General features: G+C 39.6%; 4 protein-coding genes across 7 annotated transcripts; 1 reads left to right on the plus strand and 3 right to left on the minus strand.

Moving 5' to 3' along the window:
* Window positions 1-1453: 1453 nt before the first annotated feature.
* LOC114746634 (probable LRR receptor-like serine/threonine-protein kinase At1g53440) lies at window positions 1454-2938 on the minus strand. Its single transcript, XM_028934866.1, has 3 exons — window positions 2560-2938; window positions 2432-2470; window positions 1454-1905 (listed from the first exon to the last, which is right to left on the minus strand). The coding sequence occupies exons 1-3, from the start codon at window positions 2936-2938 to the stop codon at window positions 1454-1456; spliced, it is 870 nt and encodes a 289-aa protein (XP_028790699.1).
* A 1247-nt stretch (window positions 2939-4185) lies between these two features.
* On the plus strand, window positions 4186-6710 carry LOC114746636 (rust resistance kinase Lr10-like). The gene is made up of 4 exons (XM_028934868.1): window positions 4186-4381; window positions 4665-5182; window positions 6304-6473; window positions 6644-6710. The coding sequence occupies exons 1-4, from the start codon at window positions 4186-4188 to the stop codon at window positions 6708-6710; spliced, it is 951 nt and encodes a 316-aa protein (XP_028790701.1).
* Window positions 6711-7669: 959 nt separating this feature from the next.
* Window positions 7670-10337, minus strand: LOC114746652 (putative RING-H2 finger protein ATL21A). The gene is made up of 2 exons (XM_028934881.1): window positions 9416-10337; window positions 7670-8194 (listed from the first exon to the last, which is right to left on the minus strand). The coding sequence occupies exons 1-2, from the start codon at window positions 10086-10088 to the stop codon at window positions 7824-7826; spliced, it is 1044 nt and encodes a 347-aa protein (XP_028790714.1). The 5' UTR covers window positions 10089-10337; the 3' UTR covers window positions 7670-7823.
* Window positions 10338-11288: 951 nt separating this feature from the next.
* Window positions 11289-23123, minus strand: LOC114746698 (glutamate synthase [NADH], amyloplastic). Of its 4 annotated transcripts, XM_028934963.1 has the most exons (22): window positions 22298-23123; window positions 22102-22221; window positions 21167-21280; window positions 20593-20745; window positions 20297-20397; window positions 20096-20192; window positions 19522-19631; window positions 19179-19282; window positions 18821-19000; window positions 18353-18696; window positions 18198-18268; window positions 17639-18108; window positions 16674-17543; window positions 16255-16409; window positions 15874-16035; window positions 14171-15772; window positions 13752-13967; window positions 13390-13658; window positions 12938-13243; window positions 12568-12835; window positions 12012-12269; window positions 11289-11911 (listed from the first exon to the last, which is right to left on the minus strand). In XM_028934963.1, exons 1-22 carry the CDS (start codon window positions 22682-22684, stop codon window positions 11621-11623), a joined length of 6648 nt encoding a protein of 2215 aa, XP_028790796.1. In that variant the 5' UTR covers window positions 22685-23123; the 3' UTR covers window positions 11289-11620. The 4 variants fall into 4 exon arrangements, with proteins under 4 accessions (XP_028790796.1, XP_028790797.1, XP_028790798.1 ...); XM_028934964.1 differs by lacking the exons at window positions 20096-20192; window positions 20297-20397; window positions 20593-20745; ... (1 more) ...; window positions 22102-22221; window positions 22298-23123 and adding an exon at window positions 19900-20032; XM_028934965.1 differs by lacking the exons at window positions 20096-20192; window positions 20297-20397; window positions 20593-20745; ... (1 more) ...; window positions 22102-22221; window positions 22298-23123 and adding an exon at window positions 19892-20030.
* Window positions 23124-23177: the final 54 nt, after the last annotated feature.

Here is a 23177-nt window from a genome sequence, read left to right on the forward strand (position 1 = left end):
ACTTCCTTAATCTCCTCAAATAAGTTAATTGGGTCTTATAATTAGGACCGGAGGAGTATTACTTTAACGGGGAACAATTAGCTGAATTAAGCAATCAAATACGAAGATACCAAAACGTGTTGGGCTTCCATGTCAGCTCAGGATCTGTACAAACTCTTCCCGGACAGCTGGACTCGACTCAACAGTTCACTTGGATGCGCCCAGACATGGCAGAATACTAAATAATTGATCTGAAATAAACAAATTAGGTGGAACTGGTCTCCGTACTCCATTGTCCATGGTCTGTAACATCAAATGATCCACATGTATTTTCCAAATATATATATTTTTTTTGGCCAAAAGTATTTTCCAAATGGTACATGATATAAAGAAAAAGTACAATTTGGTTCAGTCTTGGACAGATGGAATGGATCAGTTCAAATGTCAGGCCCAAAAAAAAAAAAGATCAGTCCAAATGGAGAGTACATTATTGAAAAACGGAAGGAGTGTTGCTATTCATATCACATCTCTGCTCGACAAATTCAAAATAAACTAAATTGGTGACTTCCGTACCCCTACTTCAAAAATCAAGTGTGATTACGGTTCCCCTGATCTTGCAAATTGTTTGAACCAAGAAAAAAGTGATAAATTTAAATCATTTACCGTCAACAGCTAATTTCATGCCATGCAAAATTCCGACATGAAAAATAGTTTGATATGGGAAAACCAAAATTAAAATTAAAAAGTGAATAATACATACGTGTGCATAAAAAAGAATGGCGCACATAGGGATGTAAAAAGGCAAGGACGAAAAACTCCTTTGTTCCTTCTGCGGCAGAAAAATTGTACAATATCTACCATAACAAGAGTTATACCGGGGTAAGATCACAGCTGGTGTGCAAGCTGGAGCCACTTGGAAGTGTTGTACTGGAGCTAACATCTTTGCCGACAATTTCATCGGGTGGCACCTTCTATTTCTACATCTCTCTCATTACTAAACTGATCATAAATCCAAAAAAGGAAGTAAGCTTGACTTGAGTGTTTCGTGTTGGGATTGGAATTTTTTCTCTTACTCGCCATTTCCAATAAAAGCATGCAAAAACTATAAACATAAGATTTATAAGAAACTCTTCCGGTGTTCTTGTAAAATAATTCCGGAACCATATAACCAAGTGTTCCTCTTACAGCAGTTAAGGTAACAATACCATCATTCGCGGGATAAAGTTTTGCGAGTCCAAAATCTGAAATTTTGAGAGCAAAGTTTTCATCAAGAAGTACATTATGAGGTTTAATATTAAAATGCAAAATTTGCATATCACAACTTTGATGAAGATAAGCTTTTCCGTGGGCTACTGCAAGAGATATTTCATATATTTTCTCATAGCTCAGAGTGATATCTCCTTCCTTTAAGAAAATATATTTTTCAAGAGGGCTATTAGTCATAAATTCATATACAAGAGCCCGCTTTGACCCCTCAACACAATACCCGGTGAGCAACCACATTCGCGTGGTGAATTCTTCCAATGGTTGCTACTTCGCTGATAAACTCTTGCCCATTAGATTTGGTTGTCCCCAACACTTCTATGGCTGCATAAGGTCCACTACGCAGCTTCCCTTTGTATACAGAACCGAAGCCACCTTGACGCAACTTGATCTTGAAATTATTGGTCATCTTCTTGATTTCTTTGCATGAGTACCTTATGGGCATGAGTTCGTTGTCTTGCAGAAAGTTCTCAATATTTTCATAAACCGAGAGATGCCTTCTTCTCCATCTATGAATAATTATGGCAATCAAAAGCATAGCGCCGAATAGAAATCTGGCTACTACAAGCGATGGCAGGCCAAAGTACCCTACCACTATTGCCCTATTAATTGCATTTGCATTGTCAAGATGTATGTGACGAAATGTAATTAACCAGTATAATCCTATGTGGATATATGGATCAAACAGTCAATAGAAGCTGCATCAGTGATATAAAGAATCTTGGCCAAATGCTCTATTCAGACTTGTATTGCTATACATACATAATATTCCAGTGTTCTCAAAGAAAAGCTACGAGAATATGGAGCAAGTAAGGAGAAAAAGGACTGACTTTATTCAGGTAGAGAAAAAAAAAACAGCACTGAAGAATCAAGAGCGTACCAGTTAAAATGCCGGAAACTAAAGCTGCAAGAAAATTTCACAAAAGTCCGTCTGTAAAAATGGTAGAATATACAAATGATATGGGTACCTAATAGCTTTAAGAAAAAATTATTAGTTTAATAAAGAAAGAGAGAGAGAAATAGAGGCCCGACATCGGAAAATCCAAACATTTTATATGGGTATTGACACGAGTATATAGAGCAAATAATCTAAGCAAGTCACTATTTTTGCAAGAGGCCATCCGTATTAAGTGCATAGTATAAGAAGACAAGGCTAGTTATACTCGCATGCGCGCACATATACACACACCTTTGATATAAATGCCGATCCTTACCAAAACTCCAGTATCTGCCCACAAATAACAAAACAATTAGGATGCGAGTTTTCGAAATCGAGAGCTAAGATGGATTTATATATAGATGAAGGTATCTTCTTACCGCAGGAGTGAGCTCCTCCATTGATATAATAACAATGGCTGCTAACATAGCACTGAATGCCTCCGATTGTGGCGTTGAAGTAGCAAGGTTTGGAAACACATTGAGATTGGCAAACAAAATTCATCCAGGAAAGCTCAAATCCAAAGGCTAGTTGCCTATGAATATCTTTGTATGAGTCATTAGTGTTAGCATTGCCACCGTCCACATTTGAAGGCCATGTCCGGGAACATGAAGCAGGGGAGACCGCCTTCACACGACAACCAGGCCACCAACTTGCTAGGTCTATGTCCCCAGCGATAGCATAAGTATTCGAATCATCAAGGCAAGATGCGGTATCTACATATGAAGCATTGTCTCTTACTGGATCTGCACACCTCATGTAAATTATAGGCTGGAGTAGATTGCTGAAGGTCAAGAGATAGCCGTCGTAATTTCTGGCTTGCGCGGGTTGATAAGGACCCACTTGTTCACTTCTGAATATAGTTCCTCACCTTGGGAACCACTGAAATTGGAATTAAACAAAAGGTAGCAAGGCATGGAGGAGCAATTAGCCTCTTGAATGTCTCTATCGACCAATCAGATTGTATAATTGTTGTAGTCGATCGCCTTTATGTAGTACTCTACATAATTCAAATGTAGGATGGCTATGTTGTTCACATAATCCAACTCATATTCGCGCTCACCACACTTGTCCGGATCTTGCTTCAATTGAAACAGGTAATTTATGTTGGGGAGTTTGCTGCAGGAAGAAGGAGCACAGTGTTGATGGTGCTTTGCAGTACATGTCTGCAAGGCGAGTGGGATAATAAAGAGCCATAGCACCAAAAACCCTTGAGAACCTTCTACTATGGAGGTCGAAACCATTTGTCTGATCTTCCAAATCACAAGTGCTGGTTAGGAAATGCAGATAATAATGGAGAAGGATGGGGGCTACATAAACGTGTACATTCGATTAGTTTCTCTTATTCCTATACTTGTCAAACGTCTGAGGTCAATCAAACCTGAGACTAAGTCTAATGTTATATATAGTTGCCCGTCAGTCATCAGAAAAAGGGCAAAGAGACTAGTTAAAACCCACAAATTAAAGGCTCACCTCAGGTTGAATTTCACAATTTCTTTGTTGGTTCAACAATGATGCGGTATCCCAAATCTTGCTGGTTGCTGTTGCTGATCATAGAGTCGCTAGAACTTACCAACACGGTGGTGTGCTGTATGGATGAGTATAGAGAATCAAGATGTGGACATCACGACCCTCCAATTCAATTTCCCTTCCAACGTAATTACAATCGATCTAGACCACTGTGGCTATCTTGGGTTTGATCTCACTTGTCACGAACATCACACGTTGCTTGAGCTTCCTGCTGTTCCACTTTCGATCCAATACAGGGTTAATCACATAGATTACAATAACCGCTATACGGACATATATGACCCAGAAAATTGACTTCCCAGGAGGCTTATGAAGCTCAACCATACTTCAATTTCTCCTTTCCAATCGAGAAGTTCTCCTCAAATCCATCTGTGACCTATTTTTTCTTTAATTGTCCTCCAAATGGGTTCTCTTGCCCATACGTCGCAGCCTCTTGTGGCACACTCCTTGGTTCGAGCCTAATATCTTGCACCCAGATGTTCGACGCAGTTTTCGCAGACTTCTGGAGCGACGACCCAAATTTTTGGACATTATGGTGGTTTAAACCGGATTGTAGTGAGTGTCAAGCCAGAGGCAAATTTTGTAAATTGAAAAACAATGATACTGAAGATGCTACCCAATGCTATGACCCCCCGCCCAAACCTATTAGTAAGATACTTTACGCTGCAATTGGTGAGATCACTTCTCTCCATACTTACTTGTTGAATTATCTTCTATATATAAATTTATGATCAACAAGGAATGATTAGTGATCAATGCGTAGGTGTGCCCGTTGGTTCAACTATTCTGCTGTTGATTTTCTTTGCATGCAATAAAATCTACCACTATCTTAGAATCACGGGAGAGGATCATGCGAGAGTGGAAAAATTCTTACAGGACTATAGGGCATTCAGACCCACTAGATTCTCTTATGCTGACATTTGAAGAATCACAAATCATTTGAATGACAAGTTAGGTGAAGGAACTCACGGAGCAGTGTTCAAGGGTAAAGTCTCCAAGGAAATTTCAGTTGCTGTAAAGATACTCAGTAGCACGGAGGGAGATGGAACGGATTTCATTAACAAAGTGGGAACCACGGCAAAAATCCATCATGTGAACGTGGCTCGCATGCTTGGTTTTTGTGCCGATGGATTTCACCGTGCCCTTGTTTATGATTTCTTCCCTAATGGTTCTCTACGAAACTACATAACTCCACCAGATAAGGAGAGCTTCCTTGGCTGGCAGAGGCTACAACACATTGCTCTTGGAATAGCTAAAGGGATTGGGTATGTCCATTCTGGCTGTAATAGCCGTATTCTACGCTTTGACAACAATCCTTCTAATGTGTTGTTAGATGATAACTTCATTTCCAAGATTATTGATTTTGATTTAGCCAAATTATGTTCAAAAAATCAGAATACTGTCTCTATTACAGCAGCTAAAGGAACTCTAGGCTACATGGCACCTGAAGTTTTATCTAGAAATTTTGGAAATGTGAGCTGCAAATCTGATATCTATAGCTTTGGAATGTTGTTGTTGGAAACGATTGGAGGGAGAAAAAATATAGATATATCAATTGAGAGGACTTATCAAATTCTATATCTAGAATGGGTTTATAATCTGCTTGAAGGGAGAGGCATGCATATTCAAATTGATCGAGGAGGGGGACAATAAAATTATTAAGAAACTTGCAATTGTAGGACTTTGATGCATCCAATGGAATCCAATAAATCGTCCTTCCATGAAGACTGTGGTGCAAGTGTTAGAAGAAGAAGAAGACAACTTAATGGTTCCCCCTCATTTATTCGGCTCATCTGCCAGTTGAAGTTCAATTATTTCAGCAAGATTTAGAAATTTAGAATTAGAAATGATACGTGAATGAAAGTAATTCATTATTTGCTTTTTATTCATGTAACATTCATATTATGACAAATATTTAGCTTTTATCTCATGGAAATGATATTTTGTGGTCAATTATGTATACCCATTATTTTTGTTTGAAGGAAAAAAGAAGGGCAATTTGATTTGATCTTATTGAGACTTGGAGATGCCTACCCAATTGTCAAGTTCAACAAGAATGATATATTTGACTCCTTGATAGGTAGAGTCATGCAAGACATTAATTTACAGCATTGTAGAGTTGAGTTAGAGGCTCACGGAGTAGGATAGACGTGGTCATCCCAACACTAAGAGCCTCACCAGCAGGAGTTGTAAGCATGGACATGAAAACCGAAAGCTTATGGAGGTTCAATGCTTGCCTTGCAGTCAACAAAACAGTAGTACTTTCATTATTATCTCTGATCCTTAATATAAAAGTTTGTTTGATATTCAATTTAATTCTAAATATAAAATCTCAATTCACTTCTCATTTTTATCCATTTTTTACTGTTAATAAACTTAGTCAATTCATGTATGAGCTTACAGTAGAGCAATGGAATTGTGTTGAAAGGTTGTTACGTTATCTCAAGGGTGCTAGTACATATGGTCTTCTTATTAAACCAGCACATCATTTTCGTGTTCAAGCTCTTGCTGATGCAGGTCATGGGGGAGGTCGTTTTGATCAAAGATCAACTAGTGGGTTATGCACTTATCTTGGGCCAAATCCAATCACATAGACCCCACGCAAGCAGCAAGTTGTTGCTCGATCAGCTACAGAAGTGGAATACGGAAGCGTTGCTGATGCAGTAGCTGATGTGATCTGGGTTATGACATTGCTTAAGGAAATGAAGATCACAATTGTTGACACACCTACTATTTGGTGTGACAATTCAGGAGCTGTTGCATTGTGAGCTAACCTAGTACTGCACAACAGGTCAAAGCATTTTGAGTTGGACCTTCATTTTATCAGGAAAAAAGTGGCTACTAGCTTAGTACAAGTGGGCTATGCTCTTTCCTTCGATCAGGTTGCTGATGTTCTGACCAAGGTGCAATCAAGTGCTCTTTTTTCTACTGCAGGGGCAAACTCAATGTTGACTTCCTAGAGGATTCTCGTCTTTTTCCTGATGAGGATAATCATGAGTAGTGTTAAATATTTTCTTTTTCTTGAGCGGGGGGGGGGGGAATACTAGAATACAGTTTAGAGCTTGTTATGGTTAAGTTGTAAGTCTGGTGAAGTAGTCAAACTAGTTTGCCTATGTGTCATCTTGAGTCACTTTCAGCTCTATATAAGAGCACCGTTTGTACCTCTGGAATACTGTTATTGAATAAGAACCATATTACATTTTCTACTCATTTTATATTCTACATTTTGGCTGGAGGTAGTATTATTGGGTGTATTCTGATGGAAATCGGATGTATTAAATCCATATTTGAGAGGCTTAAACCATATTCGTGAGTGACGACTTGTTTTTCAAAGATCGACCGTCATTCATCCCAATTAACGTGGCCTTATAAATAACTTGTTCAGAATTAATTAAATTATCAATTCAAATCCCTCGCTGTCAACTACTAATTAACCTCATAGCATCATCTGATATGAAACAGTTACATATGAATGAGTAAAGTGAACAAAGTCTTATATATAGCCTCATGTTTTTGTGCTTTATTATTTTCTTCTTTCCTGTTTTAGTTGGAACATGAAAGAAGGAAACATGCATAATTTTGTCTCAATTCTTTATGATGTGACTGTAGGCTAGATTGACAATCAATCAAGTTCTCAAAAATACTATTTAGTTGATTAATTTAAAAATATTTAAAAAACTAAATAAATTATTTTAAAGCATTTTCAAATTAATTTGTTTAATTTTAGATTAATATATAATTTAATGACACACGTAAATCTTTCAAGAAATCATGTAGCATGTGATATAATTAAATAATTTTTTTCTCTTCCCTAATTTTTTTCAAATTCATCAATGGAATTTTATGTTAACGATGGAGGTAGTATAATTTATGATTGAGTGGAATAACGAGGATTACATTTATATTTCTGGGGCTTAAAAATCATCAAGAGAAGACAACCAACGGAGGCGGGATAATGCATGCTACACAAATTCACAAGGCTTCACATTTGATAGGTCAGAAACGCTATGGAAAAAAATAATACAAGAAATCATAGTTTTGAGGCATTCAGATGATTTTTGTTAAATTACAAAAATCTGTGCTTATATAACGTTAAAAATAGACAGCATAGAGGTCAAGTGAGAGAGATGGGGGGAGAAGTCCTGCACAGAGGGCAGGAGGCGTTCAAGGGAAGCCATTCATCGATGCATTGACAATGGAAAGAGTGGAGGCATGCGGGAATGGTCTTGAGCGTCTCATTGGGCCTGTACTCACCCAAGCATATTGGGCACGTCCCTTCATCCGCCTCTCCCACCACCTGCTTTGGGTACGACTCTATTGTCGGCCCATCAAGGCCCGAAACAGTTGCCAGCTGTGGTTGCGGCCCAACAAGTGTCTGGGCCCTACTGCACCTGCGGCCCATGTGATACAGTATCCCGACGAGTCCCAACATCACCGGCAAACCTATGCCTATGCTTATGGCATAACGTGCTGCCCTTGAAATACCTGCCGCCGTCTAATATTTGAGTGCAACGTTACTGAATCATGCTACTAGCCATCAACAGTTCATCACATTGGTGCTAAAACTACTGCTTTTTTGCCACCAAAATCAATCATTTTTAAAAACTGAAATGGTACGACTTCTTACAAATCTGTTCTTTAACTGAGATCCGGATAATTATAAGATATTTTATCTTTTATATTGACAAGGATCTTGATCTTTTTTTAAAGATATTTTCAATTTCTTTTAGTCTGCCACCAACATGCAAATATACTCTGGAAAATAAATTATATATTACCTTCGATCCTAATTATAAAATCTTATTTCTAGACTACAAACGATGTCTTATAATTAAGATAAGAGGTAGTATATTTCAAATTATATCGTTAATTTAATCAATGATTCGTCTTTAATTAAGAATGCCTGAGAGCTGAACAGGAAAGGAAAGTAATTGAAAAGGGAAGCAAGACGCGATAACAGGAAATTAATAGTTATGTGATAAATTGGTAAACTTCTCCCCTTCTGGGCAGCAAAAAGGTTTCTCTTCCGAGTAGGAATTTTGGAGGATTTAAGAGGGATTACCCGAAAAGTTTTCAACTTTCCTCCCCGACTCACTATAAGACAACTAAGAGGTGTCAATGAAATTTGGCTTTCACCTTCATGTTGCAAGTGGGACTCGCAGACTTATTAAATTGGCTAATTGCACTTAGTCGGTCCAAGACATAAGTTACATAAATTTTAAATATAAAGGTCTTCATCAGCGGCCTAACACAAACACTTGATCACGGTAATTACTGATTGGTTTCAGCTTAGAATAAAAAGCAAAAGACTTTTGCTGGCAATAGATAATGGAGGATAATTGATATTATTGGAGGCCTCAGAGAAGACACCGACAGGAGAATATTACAAAACAGAAGTGGAACGTCCCTGCCATGCCTGCTCACCACTATCCGGTTAATATTGTTTACGAAGCCATGGTAATTAATTAGCGGCCCCTATCATGCTAGCTTCTCCCACCTTCTCTCCTCTTCATTTACTTCAATATTTAAAGATGTGTTGTGTTGGTTCAACTGTCCATCATTTTTGTTACTCGTATCAAATAAAACAAAGCCAAGGCAGCGTCAACCTAATGTTATAAAAGTCTCGACACTAACGAGAGAGGAACAATAGAATAGAATAATCAGAAGGAAGTGCGTTTGGATATGTGGGGCATGGGTATCACGTACCTTTGGAAGGAAAGTAGGAACAAGCAATGTCAGCCGTGGAATTAGTCTTGAATCCGCACCGTCCACCGCGAGACTCGCACCTCCCACACGGCGGCGACTCCCACGACAGCCGGAGGTCGTCGCTCAGGTCTGACGACAATTCATGCTTGTGAAACGGCCGCTGAACCGGAACCTTAACTGTAGTAATGAAACTGCAGACCGCTAACAGGTGCCTGAAGGCCGATCTGGAAGATGTGGCAAAAACAGTGTAGTTGGAATCGCTAATACAAGCTATTGGGGTGTACCGATACTTGAGATATTGGGAGGAACAGTTGAAGAATGAGAAATCTTGAGAATAAACGCCGCTAAACTGGGATCCGGTGAGGTTGAGGGCGAGAATGCGTTTAGGGAGGCAGTGTTTGGGATCATTGATCCACAGTTCTTGCGCGGCATAGTCTATTGCTTGGATGCTGAATTCTCCTCCAGAGTAAGGGAGTTTCAGCAGTGTCTGGCCTTGCTTACTGCAGGACACATCAAAACCTGGATAACCACATGACTTTGGCTGCTGCTGACTCTGTCGGATTCGAAACGGGAATCGGATTATTAGGTTGCCGTTCTGGCAAACGGCGTCTAAGCAAGTTTCTATGCTTGCTGGAGGAAGAATGTAGAAGAAGAGGAGGAAGCGAATATTCATGTTGTGGGGTGGAGAATAGCTGAGTACTGACTTTAATTTGGGTTTTCTTTTGATTTGCCACTATCATCATGTGTATGTGGTTCTAAACTTTATGCTTAGGCCGTGTGTCTTATCCTCTTATGTCATCGATCCATTAAAAAACATTTTTGTTGGGAATCATTTGAATTCCCGATCACAACTGCTAAGCAAAAGACAAATGCTTGTTATTTTTACCCAATTAACAATGAATATATATGTGAAGTTGGATGAGCTGAATGATTTGTGTGCATCGTAATTCATATAAACTCTGCAGTCGTGGAATGCCTACCTTTCTCACCTCCACCACGGCCATCTCCTCCGGAGAGATTGTCGGGGGAGCAGATGCATGGGTCTCCATCAACACTGATCTTTTACGTTGAAAATATTGAAAAATAATGCTGGGAAAATTTATCTCAGGAAAATTTTAATTCATGAAAAAACATGGTCTTTTTTGGATTTTCAAAATTCAGGGTCTTTCATCGTCATTAAAAGAAATGTCATTTTTATCATGTGGCTATGATCAAAAGTTAACTATTCGAAATTTGATTTGAATGGTTAATTTACAATTTTTAATCTATAATTTTTTTTTAAAGAAATATCAAAACACTTAAACGGTTGAGTCTGGATAGAAACATTTTGGATTTATGCATTCAGACAAAGACGTAAAAGATAACATTCAAAAAGAGGGGGGGAAATTGTAGAAGACTGGTAAAAACAGCCACAGCATTGTAAAATTTAAAATTTGAATACTTCTTGCCAACACAAAGCATAATGAGTGTGTAGAATCCATATATTAATCTCTACGAAAGAGTTCAGAGGTGTTTGGTTTATTTAAAAAGCACTTTTTAAAAATAATTTTTACATAAATTGAAACAAAATACTTCTCACATGTTTTTCACATTTTAGAATCACAATTTAGATCACGATTTAGTTTTTATCCAAATAGTGTTTTAAAGTGTGTGAGCACTAAAATGATTTACCCGGAGAATTCCTGCAAGGAGAGCGGGCAAAAAACATTCATGCGATGCCTTGTACCTATGCAATCAAATTCTGCCTTTTATCATTTTGGCTCTCAATTTCTGGATTTTCTTTTAGCTGAAAACTCCAGGATACAAATAGCCGAATTACTTGTTGCGTTTTGCTTAATGGAGAATGAAATTGCGGATTAAGAGCCATCGAACCTATTCACTAATATAAGCAATGCCATACCCTTAAATAATTAAAAAGCAAACTGTACATTACATAAACTGCCAAAATAACTAACCTTTCCGACAAAAAGCCTGCATTTAAGTTATAAACACAGATTCAATATGCGGAAATTATATACCCCAAAAAACCACTAACACCAAAGACAAATATCGTATTATTCTGGTCTTTCTGGCGTACCAACAAAGAATGCCTATGGAAAGCCAATCAAAATCCATATCCAATCTCGGGAGATCCCTTGGAAATATACTGATTATACTGTGCAATTCCTTTTGGTATTATACGAGATGAAAAATCATGTGAACCTTTCATGTCATTACTGTGTGCTTGTCTTGGTGCTTCTTAGTAAGGTCTTCCTGCCTCTTAATAAGTTCCTCCTGGTTCTCATCCATGTTGTGTTCTCTCTCTTCTTCGAAGAGGTACTTATCAACTTGAGTAGCAGCTTGTCGTCCCTCTGAGATTGCCCACACCACAAGGGACTGGCCACGACGACAATCCCCAGCAGCAAAGACCCCTTTGGCGCTGGTTGAGAAGCGGCCATAATCTGCCTTGAAGTTTGACCTATTGTCTTTCTCCAACGCCAATTTATCAGCAATTGTCTGGAAAAAGCAGAGCACCAAGATTAGTGGCGTCAGGGGCCTTGAAGCGTACATAAAATCTGCATTTTTTATAGCATGAGAATATGTGATAAATACTTACAGACTCGGGGCCAAGGAATCCCATGGCTAACAAAACCAAGTTGGCCTCGATAATCTCCTCAGAACCCTCAATTTCCTTAAATTGAAACTTGCCAGTTTCATCCTTCTCCCAGCATACCCGGACCACTTCAAGTCCTTTCACGATCCCATTCTCATCCCCCACGAAACGCTTGGTTAGAACTTCATAAGATCTTGGATCCTTTCCAAATTTAGCTGCAGCTTCCTGGTGCCCATAGTCTACACGGAATATGCGAGGCCACTGCATTCCAGAAACACCCGTTGGTTAAACTAAATACACATGCCATTCCGCTTCAGATGCAAAATGCCAAACTAGTTACAGGAAAACAGTTGCAATTACTGGCAATGTTCACTAATCTCAAGCCAATCGGAATGTTAAGGAAGTCAGTCAATAATAAGGTGAAATAGTCTCGAGAGCATCATTGGCCATTCAAGTAAATGAAAGTCTCTAGTACTGGCACGCGAAAAGGCCAATCGTTCACTAATTAGGCTGAAAAGAAGTGAAAAAAAACTAAGACTTGAGAAGAAATGGATCTAACCTGTGGCCAAGGGTTGCCTGGGGCCCTAGTTTGTGGTGGCTGAGGAAGCAGCTCTAAATTCACAACACTACTACACCCATGACGAATGGATGTCCCAATGCAATCTGTGCCAGTGTCACCCCCACCGATGACAACAACCTTCTTACCCTTGGCAGAAATATAACTGCCATCCTCAAGATTACTATCTAGCAAGCTTTTCGTGTTTGCATGAAGAAATTCCATGGCAAAATGAATTCCTGAAAGATCCCGTCCTGGTACTGGAAGATCCCTGAGTAACATATAACACCAATTTTCGATAAACAATTTCCAACTGGTTAAAAAAAACCATTACTTCATGGAAAATAATATGAGCCCCTGTATTGGATGTCACCTTGGCTTTGTAGCTCCTACAGTTAAGACAATAGCATCATTTTCTTCTCGAAGCCGATCAAGAGAGAACAAAGGATCAACCCCAACATTGGCATTCACCACAAAGTTGACTCCTTCTGCGGCCATAAGGTTGACCCGGCGTTGAACAACATCCACTTTGTCAGCTTTCATGTTCGGCACCCCATACATCATAAGCCCTCCAATCCTATCAGCTCTCTCATATACAGTTACCGTATGACCCATTTTATTTAGTTGATCAGCTGTGGCCAAGCCTGCCGGTCCACTTCCAACAACAGCAACTCTTTTCCTACATCAACAATGTCATTGAGCTCATCAATAATTGCAATTTGCAGCACACTTAGAAAATGACGAGCATCATTATGGTCATAACTAAAAAAAGCACTAGGAACTTGCAAAAAATATTTTCAAAGTGCACTTAAGAAAACAGCTTACCCAGTTCTCTTAAGTGGAGGTCGTGGCACCATCCAACCCTCCTCAAAAGCTTTGTCTATTATGGCACATTCAATACTTTTTATAGATACAGGATTCTCAATGATGCCCAAGACACAGGAACCTTCACAAGGTGCCGGACACACCCGACCAGTAAACTCTGGAAAGTTGTTTGTCTCAAGAAGGCGATCTAATGCTTCACGCCACCTATTTTGGTATACTAACTCATTAAATTCGGGTATTTTATTTCCAAGGGGGCATCCAGAATTTTCCTGCAATTTCACGCAAATACATTTGCTTTTAGTTTACCCATGCCTCCAAATAGTGTTTTAAATGAAAATTTACAGAGAAGAGGCGAGGCACACCTGATGACAAAAAGGAGTACCACAATCCATGCAACGAGCTGATTGTGTCTTCAAAAGTGGGCCAGGCTTCCCCTCCTCCATGACCTCTTTCCAATCATTCATTCGAATATTAGGGTCACGGTACTGAACACCCTCACGCTCATAGGCAACAAAACCTCTATGTTTGACAGCATTAGCAACGTGATGAGGTCTCTTGGATGTTTTAGCCTGTTCAGCCTGCGGAAATTTTCCAAGACATCAGCCAACTAAAAATGTACTACTACAGAATAATGATCTTTCAAGTCAGTCACTTGATATGTAAGCAACAACTACAGGCTATGCATCAATCTTTGAAGGACTCTTGTTAGCACAGAATACTTAATATTTATAAAACTTGTGTAGAGTACGGAATGGAGCGAAATAGCTAATGTTTAAATCACCTGGCTTGGTTTTTCATTCAGAGATGCAGCAGCCAGTTTTTTAAGTTCTTCAAAGGCATCTTTTTCCACCGGTTGTGCTTCATCTTCATCTTCTGCATCTTTAGCAACAGCCTCTACTGTCTCTTTAGAGGCTGCCTCAGCCTTCATATTTGCAAGTACGCGTTTATACTCCTTGGGGAACACCTTGATAAATTTAGGGACAAGGTGCTCAAAATTGTCAAGCATTTCTTTGGCAAGTTTACTATTTGTGTGGCGTTGATGTTGCTGTATCATCATTCTGAGAGTCATAATATCCTCCTCTTCTTCAACCTTGTCGAGATCAACAAGCTCAAGGTTGCATCTAGAGCGGAATTTTTCATCAGCATCTAGCACATAAGCAATACCACCACTCATACCAGCTGCGAAATTTCTACCAGTTTTCCCAAGCACAACAACAGTTCCACCAGTCATGTATTCACATCCATGATCACCAACACCTTCCACAACAGCCTTGGCCCCAGAATTACGTACACAAAATCTTTCTGCTGCCATCCCATTAAAATAAGCCTCACCCTTTGTTGCACCATATAATGCCACATTGCCAATTACAATATTTTCCTTAGGATCAAAGTTGCTTCCCTTGGGAGGGTATACTACAATCTTACCACCAGATAATCCTTTGCCAATATAGTCATTGCTATCCCCTTCAAGTTCCAAAGTGATGCCAGGACAAAGAAATGCACCAAAACTCTGGCCCGCACTTCCAGAAAATTTAATATGAATGGTATCAGTTGGAAGACCAGCCAAGCAGTACCGCTTAGTTACCTCATGGCTAAGCATGGTTCCCACAGCACGATTTACATTGCAGATTGGAGTTTCAATGTACACTGGAAGAGCCTTTTCCAAAGCAGCACTAGACAGACTGATAAGCTTATTGTCCAAGGCCATGTCCAAACTGTGATCTTGTTTTTGCACACAGTATTGAGCAGCTTCTGGACGTAATTCAGCTGCAGGTCTAAGCAACAGTGAGAGATCAATGTTCTCCATCTTATCATTGCTTTTAGTTACGTCTTTGTCGACCTCAAGCATATCTGAACGGCCGACCATCTCATTTACAGTACGAAATCCAAGCTGAGACATAATTTCTCTCATCTCTTCTGCCACCATGAAGAAAAAGTTGACAACATGCTCAGATTCTCCTGCAAACTTCTCTCTAAGCACTGGATCTTGAGTGGCAATGCCAACAGGACAAGTGTTCTTGTGGCACTTTCGCATCATGATGCACCCAAGAGTAATCAGTGGAGCTGTGCTGAAACCAAACTCTTCAGCACCAAGCAATGCAGCTATGGCAACATCTCTACCAGTTTTGAGCTGTCCATCCGTCTGGAGAACTGTGCGACCACGCAAGTCATTTGCAACCAAAGTTTGGTGGGTCTCAGCCAAGCCAAGCTCCCAAGGAAGACCAGCATTTTTTATGCCAGTCCATCTAGATGCTCCTGTACCCCCATCATGACCTGAGATCAAAACATGATCGGCGTGCCCTTTAACAACTCCACTAGCAACAATGCCTACTCCAACTTCAGATACTAACTTCACGCTGATTCTGGCAGCTGGGTTGGCATTCTACAGATCAACAAAGAGAGGTTAAAGTAAGTAGAAAGCTTCACTGAGGAATATTCCAAGCAAAAAAATTGGAAGAGAGGTAGAACTACTAATGGGCAGACCTTCAGATCATGAATCAACTGTGCAAGGTCTTCAATGGAGTAAATATCATGATGGGGAGGAGGACTGATGAGTCCTACCCCAGCAGTTGAGTTCCTGGTGACAGCAATCTCTCCTACAACTTTGTGGCCTGGAAGTTCACCTCCTTCGCCTGGCTTTGCTCCCTGTGCAAAATGTAAAAGCATTCATTCAAGTGTTACCTAACGAAGGAGAAATTTAAGTATGAATTGAAGACGCATGGCATAGAGCGTCATCTGTCATTAATATACTAATACACAAATCCTGAACAGGAATATGGAGGCAAGAGACCAGTGTATAGACATTTACAATACATAAAAATAGACCAAGTACCTCAGTTCCCATGTGTAAACTTTGATAATTACCTGGGCCATCTTTATTTGCAATTCATCAGCATTTGTAAGGTAGTAACTTGTCACTCCAAATCTTCCACTGGCAACTTGCTTAATGGCACTCCGTTTTGGATTCATTGAGCCATCAGGAAGAGGCTCCATGCGAGATGGTTGCTCACCTCCCTCACCTGTGGCAACATTTGCAAGAATTAAATATTTAAAATAATTCAAAATATAGAGAAATTAAAAATTCTTTATCTCAAGAAGAAGAAAAAGAAGTAGAAGTGAGATTGAAAAAATAAGCCTAAAGACATCTTCAAGCAAAAATAATGAAAGAGAGTATGTCCCATCAACATATTTAGCAGTTAAAGATAGTTCGTCTTCATAGGAATTCCATTTCCCCTTCTAAAAGGAGTGAAAAATATAACATCAGATTTAGAGGTTTAACAAACCTGTGTTGGATTTTCCTCCAATCGAATTCATAGCCATTGCCAGTGTTGTGTGGGCCTCCAATGATATTGACCCATAACTCATGGCACCAGTGCAAAATCGTTTAACTATCTCACTAGCTGGCTCCACTTCATCAAGGGGAATCTTCACGGCTGACTCTTTGAATTTTAGCAGACCACGCAAATTACAAGCCTTATTTAGTTCATGAATTAGCTTAGAATACTGTTTATATGCATCTTTGCTGTTGGTTCTGGCAGCCTCTTGAAGTTTCGCAATAGCAAGTGGATCATTTAGGTGAAGTTCACCACCTTTTCTCCAATGATAATTCCCAGGATTTGGCAGTGCAAGAGCTTCTGCACTTCCTGGAGAGAAAACACGAGAAGGGAATGCCAACTCGTGCAGTTGAAGTGCATCTCGAGCAAGCATCTCAAATGTAGCACCCTCAACACGACTAGGAGTGCCAGCAAAGCATTTTTCAATTACTTCTGATGAAAGACCCAGAGCTTCAAAGATCTGAGCGCCTTTGTAAGAGGCCAAAGTAGATATTCCCATCTTGGCAAGAACCTTCATCATTCCATAGTTACTTGCTTTGAAATACTTCTTGACCAATTCATCTTTTGAGTGGAATTCACCACTTGCTTTTGGTGGGATCTTTCCATCAACTTGTAGCCGCCAGATAGCCTCCAAGGCCAAGTATGGGCAAATAGCATCAGCACCAAAGCCAACAAGGGCACAGAAATGATGTACTTCACGTGGCTCGGCAGATTCAACTATTAAAGCAACCCTAGTGCGTTCAAGTGTTTTAACTAGGTATTGATGGACAGCACCAACAGCCAGAAGAGAGCTCACAGCGACATGGTTCCTTGAGAATGCTGCAGAATAAATGACAACATTAAATTATATGGACGTGCAATATAGATTGTGCCTTTATGCGGTACAAATATAACATAACATAATAGTATAATACCTCTATCAGACAGCACAAGTGTTGTATATCCTTTAGTAATCGCATCATGTGCCTCTTCACAAATTCTGTCCAAGGCTTCCTGCAATCCTCTATTACCACGGTCCTTAGAGTAAGTTATGTCTATAACTTTGCTCTGCCAGCCCCTATAATTCATCTTTTTTATGGCTTCCATTTCTTCAATGGATAGAAGGGGGCCTTTTAGTGAAAGACGGTGGCATTGTTCCTCTGAAGTTTCTGTCAGATCACCTTCTGGACCAATCATACATTCCATGGAAGTGACTACTTTCTCACGGATAGGATCAATCGGTGGGTTTGTCACTTGGGCAAACAATTGCTTGAAGTATTCAAAGGTCAGCTTCTCTCTATTAGACATGACAGCTAATGGAGTATCATTTCCCATCGATCCAAGAGCTTCAACACCATCTTTTGCCATGGGAAGCAATAACATTTCCAAGGATTCAATTGTATAACTGCATGAATGGAGCAGAATATAAGAAACAGTTTCTTTGTAAGTAACATGCTTAAATTGAAGAGCATACTCATAAGAAACATCACTCACCCAAATGCTTTTAACGGAGCTAATAAACCATGAATACCGATATTTTCCATGTTTGCATCATCATCAGATGCCTGTAATTAACAGAAGATGCAACGGTAAGGCATAGCCAAAAGAAATTCATCTGTATTTCACATTGGTATTGATCTTGTACTTACTAGCACCACTCCTGCTATGGCTGGTGCTGCTCTTTGGGACTCGTGTACAGAGTCAACTATGTCTTTGAGTTCAATCTTCTGCCTCTTGAGCCACTCTCCATACGGCCTTGCCATTGAATATTGTTCCTTCAAGGAATCATCATTTACAACAACACGCTTTTCAAAGTCGACCAGAAGCATCATGCCAGGGTTAAGTCGTCCTTTCCTACACACATCCTCAGGAGGAATGTCTACAACACCAACTTCACTTGCCATTATGACTCTTCCACTATGGGTGACATAGAAACGGCCAGGTCGCAACCCATTCCTATCCAAAGTAGCTCCAAGATAGTGGCCATCGGTAACTGCAATGATGTTGGATTATTTTTTATTTTTTTTAAAAAAAAAGGCGCATACAACCACTACCAATAATACATTTTATGCAGGGAAAAGAGCGAAGATGATTCTTAGAAGTTCTAGTGAAGTTACATGAGATAAGAGCAGGCCCATCCCATGGCTCCATGAGAGCTGAGAAGTACTCATAAAACGCTTTACGCTGAGGGTCCATGTTCTTGTCATTTTGCCATGCTTCAGGAATCATCATCATGACAGCTTCAGGAAGACTTCTTCCAGATTGAACCAAAAATTCAAGAACACCATCAAATGCTCCTGGAGTAAAAATATACATATAATTAACAGTTAGAATGCAAGAGAAGGCAGAAAATCAATTACTTTTTGGCTTTCATACAACTATAAAAAAGCTGGCAGATGAAATTCTGCCCACAAATTCAATATATTGACACGTTCTATATAGCAGAGAGGAAACGAGAAAATGATTAAAATTCACCTGAATCTGATGAATTTGCATCCACAATGGGCAAAAGGTTCCTCAACTCACTCTCTGGCAAACCAAGTTCCTTGCACTTGAGTAGACCCTCACGTGCCTTTATCCTTCAAAATGCAAAGCATTAGGCGATGGATCCTAGTTCAGTCAAAATGCAATCAGTGGCACCCAGTACTACACTCCATGCTTTTACATCCATTTTTAATTAACTCACATCAGGCGTCAGTATATTACATGCTTGTACTGTTATACATCCACTTATAATTGGCACTGCAATTTATTGTTCATTCTTATACGTGTTAAGCAAAAGTAAAAACTTGTTTAACATCGCACATTCAAGGCATACCAGTTAACATTGCCTCTGAGTGTGTTGATTTCTCCATTGTGGCCCAATACACGCATAGGCTGAGCACGATCCCAGCTTGGAAATGTGTTGGTAGAAAATCGTGAGTGTATCTGCATGAATGTTTATAACACTAAATTGTCAGTCCATATGATCAACTCTTATCGCTTAATGTAAACCAATGCTTAAAAAGATAATGCCTGAAGCACTTCAACACAAGGATATGCTGAAGTGCCAGTAGAGATCTCTGATATTGGTTCAATTTTCACCAAAACGATTTTCCCTTCATCACTTGAATGAAATTGTCCTTCAGACCATGTAACCACAGAAAGCATGGGCAGAAATTGATTATCTTGATAATGAACTTTCTTACCAACTCACCCATTGCATCCAATCCAGCATCCAAATTCAAACAGTAATCAAGGGAGTGGAAGAACTTAAGAGATCATTCAAACCTCAATGCCTCAGAAGTCATTCCTCAACCTTGCATCTCTTCAGTTACTGGTTGTTCCCATGCTGTTTGTTGGAGTATAGAGTTAGTGGAGAAAGAAGATAAGTTAATGGTTAAAATATTTACCAGGGCCATGTAGCTCGTAAACCTTTCATCACCAAGGTCTGCAAAATAGTAATCCTTCAATTGTGCAGGAGTCAACTGACCCTTGTAAACAATAGTCCTGCAAAATTGGATAATCACATGATACTGGCAAATGATTTTTCATCCAGGCACCAACCATAATTCAGTTCTCAAACAAATGTCATTTTCCTTTTGAGAGCGCACCTTGATGAAAGTGAACAGATATAGAAATCTTTAATGCCATCAAGTTGGAGTTTTAATGCAGATTCAACAGCTGCCATAGAGACCTTTCTTAATATGTACATCTGCAACAATGAAGTCAATAATATGCAAGCATGAGAAAATTCCTCGAGAAAAAAATTCAGCTATCACAAGATTTCCCAGGTTTTATTCATATTCTACCGTTTAGCAATAAGCAAGACTTTCTAGTTCCATTATTTCATGTGCTTCAGTGCAACACAACCTAGGAGTCTATAGCTCGTAAAATACAATCCAGATACCTGTCTTTCCAGATCAAGTTTTGATCGAGGACTGTGTGAAAGGAACACTTGCTCAATGACCGGTTCTGTCTGTAGGGCAGATTTACCCAATCCTGAGTTATCAGTAGGCACAGAACGCCAACCGAGAACCGAGTGTCCAAGAGATTCGGCAGCCTTTAAACACAATCAAAGAACATTTACAAAGGAATGTCATTATATTATTACATTTTTTTTTTTTAAAAAAAAAAAAAAAGCTTAGAGCAAGGGAACAAAACAGTAATAAAAGATATTCCTTGCTAGGTTCGTTTGCAAAAGCATGAAGCCATGCACAACTTCAGCAAGATCATTAGAATGTAATGCCGGGATAAAAAAAACAAAACAAAATTTTTGGCCACATAACAGAAAGCTGGAGAAAATTAAAGAAAGAACTATCAGTGAAAGAGTGGTCTTTGGTGCAGTTTGACAGGCCAAGTTGAAGTCGGAAGCAGTGGTCAACCTCTTTAAGTAGAGGTGCCAATATAAGAATGATGAAAGCATAATTTTAGGAACCTTTGTTGTATTAGCAAGAGAAAACGAACAATATTATCAGAGTTACCTCTTTAAATATTTTTTTGCTTTCTTCCCTACGACTTTCTGACGTGGGCAAGAAAAACATGCCAACAGCGTATTGTCCAGGTGGTGGAAGCTCAAATCCCACATCCCTAGCAACCTGCAGAAAAATGCCAAATCCCCTAACACTGTCAGCACACTTGGCAGACAACAAGCTGAGAAACAGATGCCAATTCCACTAGATTAAAATTAAAACTTATGCGTAAAAGCTGTTTGACCCAGCCAGTTAAAACATTTGATCAGTGGATTAAAAAAATAAAAACTTTACGAACGCATTTACGTATCTTTCGTGTTTGTTTCCTTCCAATCTGTCAAGATGCTGATATGGGGTGTCTCAAGTTATTAAAAAGAACTTGTGAACGAAAAAAGGAGAAGAAACAGGAACAACGGCAAGGACAAAACAGTTTTTACACTTTCTTTTAATAATAATAACAAGAAGGATAGTAATAATTAGCGTAAGAGTCCTAGAGATTCAAGAGTAAAACTGACACGAAATAGACAAAATGTAACGATGAAATTTTAGAAACGCCTCGATCGTTACAAGGTTTCAATATTTGTTCAAGATCTTTTATTTTTATATATTTTCAACTTAAAAAAACTATAGATCCAAACTTCAGCTTTAGAGGATCGAACAAACGACAACAACAAAAATAATAATAACTTAACCAATAATAATAATAGCAGTAATAGTAATAATAGTAATAATAATCCCAAAAATGGCATTAAATAAAACGATTAATAAGAACATAAAAAATAAGATAAATAGCATTCGAAAATACGACCAACTTACTTTTAAAAAAAAAAACAACCAACTGAAAAAAAAAAAGGAAAAAAAAGAATCAAGGTGGTTTCAGGTGGTCATGAGCCCTATTCGCAATGAATCTCAGACATGAGGGGCACAAAAGAAGTTAAAAGACATGCCTGCCTATAAAACTCGTGAGGAAGAGCCACGAGAATGCCGGCTCCATCTCCAGTGTTGGTTTCACACCCACAGGCACCTCTGTGTGACATGCGCACCAACATCTCCAGAGCATCAGTCACCTGACAACAAATCATCATACTACCCATTAGTCTCAGTTAATATTACTCCTCACTCACAACAATTCTCCACACTCACCGTTTTGCGACTGCTCTCGCCCGATAATTCCGCGACGAATCCAACCCCACAAGAGTCCTTATCCAAAGCCGGATCATAGAGGCCGAGCGGCTTCTCCGGCACCGCCGAGAATGCCGATCGAACAACCACCCTCAGCTTAGGCGACCGTCCAGGACCATCTGATTTCCAAACGTGTAGTTTTTCCGATCCCGGCGCCCTGCACGGACGCAATCGGCTTCCCAAAATGTTCTTCTCCATCAAGCATGATGATTTCCTCGCAGCCGAGCATCGCGTGACTCTGCCACCGACTTTATTTGAAGGGCGTACATTGAGTTGAGGGTTGTTGATGCGGGGAAGAGCACAAGAAGAGCCAGTCGGAAGTTGTATGAAGGAAAGGGAACTGGACATCGTTCGATAAAATCCAGGAAATTCCTTCTATTGATTATTAGGTGCCGACTTTATATTCGGGAAAACTTAGCTCTCTGTTCAAACCAAGTAAATATCAGTGTTTTAAAGGGTATTGAATACGCAAGTCGCCGAACGAGGTAAATCTGAGAAAGGCCGGGAGTTTGACCACTGAGACGGATTTATAACCGTGGCAGTGGGATTATATATGCATATAAATGGTTTTCTTCAGTTGACAAGCAACAGATCTGGTTCTGCTGGTAGAATAAGGATCCGGATACCGTCCGCGCTTGGAGCCCAAACAGGAATGCTTATTCACAAGGACGACGAGGGAAAGCCAGAACGGGAAGGTTGAGAGGAGAAGGTGTGAGATGAGTGGCGCAGACAGCGGAGACCGCAGGCAGAAGAGAAGAGAGGGAGGGAAGAAGCGCCGCCCTCAAGGTGTATGGTGTTGTAGGTTCCAACCAGAGGTGAAGCAGAGTATAGATTTATAGAG

Source organism: Neltuma alba, unplaced genomic scaffold (genome assembly GCF_004799145.2).
Source record: "Neltuma alba isolate B1F8T4 unplaced genomic scaffold, ASM479914v2 tig00005084_pilon, whole genome shotgun sequence".
NCBI classification, from domain to species: Eukaryota; Viridiplantae; Streptophyta; class Magnoliopsida; order Fabales; family Fabaceae; genus Neltuma; species Neltuma alba.

Bases quoted from the DNA above. Each gene is read 5' to 3' on its own strand.
- LOC114746698 (XM_028934963.1), bottom strand. From the start codon at position 22,684: ATGTCCAGTTCCCTTTCCTTCATACAACTTCCGACTGGCTCTTCTTGT. The intron at 22,222-22,297 runs GTGAGTGTGGAG...ATTTGTTGTCAG, and splicing joins GCGAGAGCAGTCGCAAAACG to GTGACTGATGCTCTGGAGAT. The intron at 20,398-20,592 runs GTATCTGGATTG...TCATTGTTGCAG, and splicing joins AACTTGATCTGGAAAGACAG to ATGTACATATTAAGAAAGGT.
- LOC114746652 (XM_028934881.1), bottom strand. From the start codon at position 10,088: ATGAATATTCGCTTCCTCCTCTTCTTCTACATTCTTCCTCCAGCAAGC. The intron at 8,195-9,415 runs GTACGTGATACC...AGACGGCGGCAG, and splicing joins TTCCTACTTTCCTTCCAAAG to GTATTTCAAGGGCAGCACGT.
- LOC114746636 (XM_028934868.1), top strand. From the start codon at position 4,186: ATGTTCGACGCAGTTTTCGCAGACTTCTGGAGCGACGACCCAAATTTT. The intron at 4,382-4,664 runs GTGAGATCACTT...ATGACAAGTTAG, and splicing joins GATACTTTACGCTGCAATTG to GTGAAGGAACTCACGGAGCA. The intron at 6,474-6,643 runs GTGAGCTAACCT...TTTCTACTGCAG, and splicing joins AATTCAGGAGCTGTTGCATT to GGGCAAACTCAATGTTGACT.
- LOC114746634 (XM_028934866.1), bottom strand. From the start codon at position 2,938: ATGAGGTGTGCAGATCCAGTAAGAGACAATGCTTCATATGTAGATACC. The intron at 2,471-2,559 runs GTAAGAAGATAC...ATTTGTGGGCAG, and splicing joins TGGAGGAGCTCACTCCTGCG to ATACTGGAGTTTTGGTAAGG. The intron at 1,906-2,431 runs GTGTGTGTATAT...ATATCCACATAG, and splicing joins GATCGGCATTTATATCAAAG to GATTATACTGGTTAATTACA.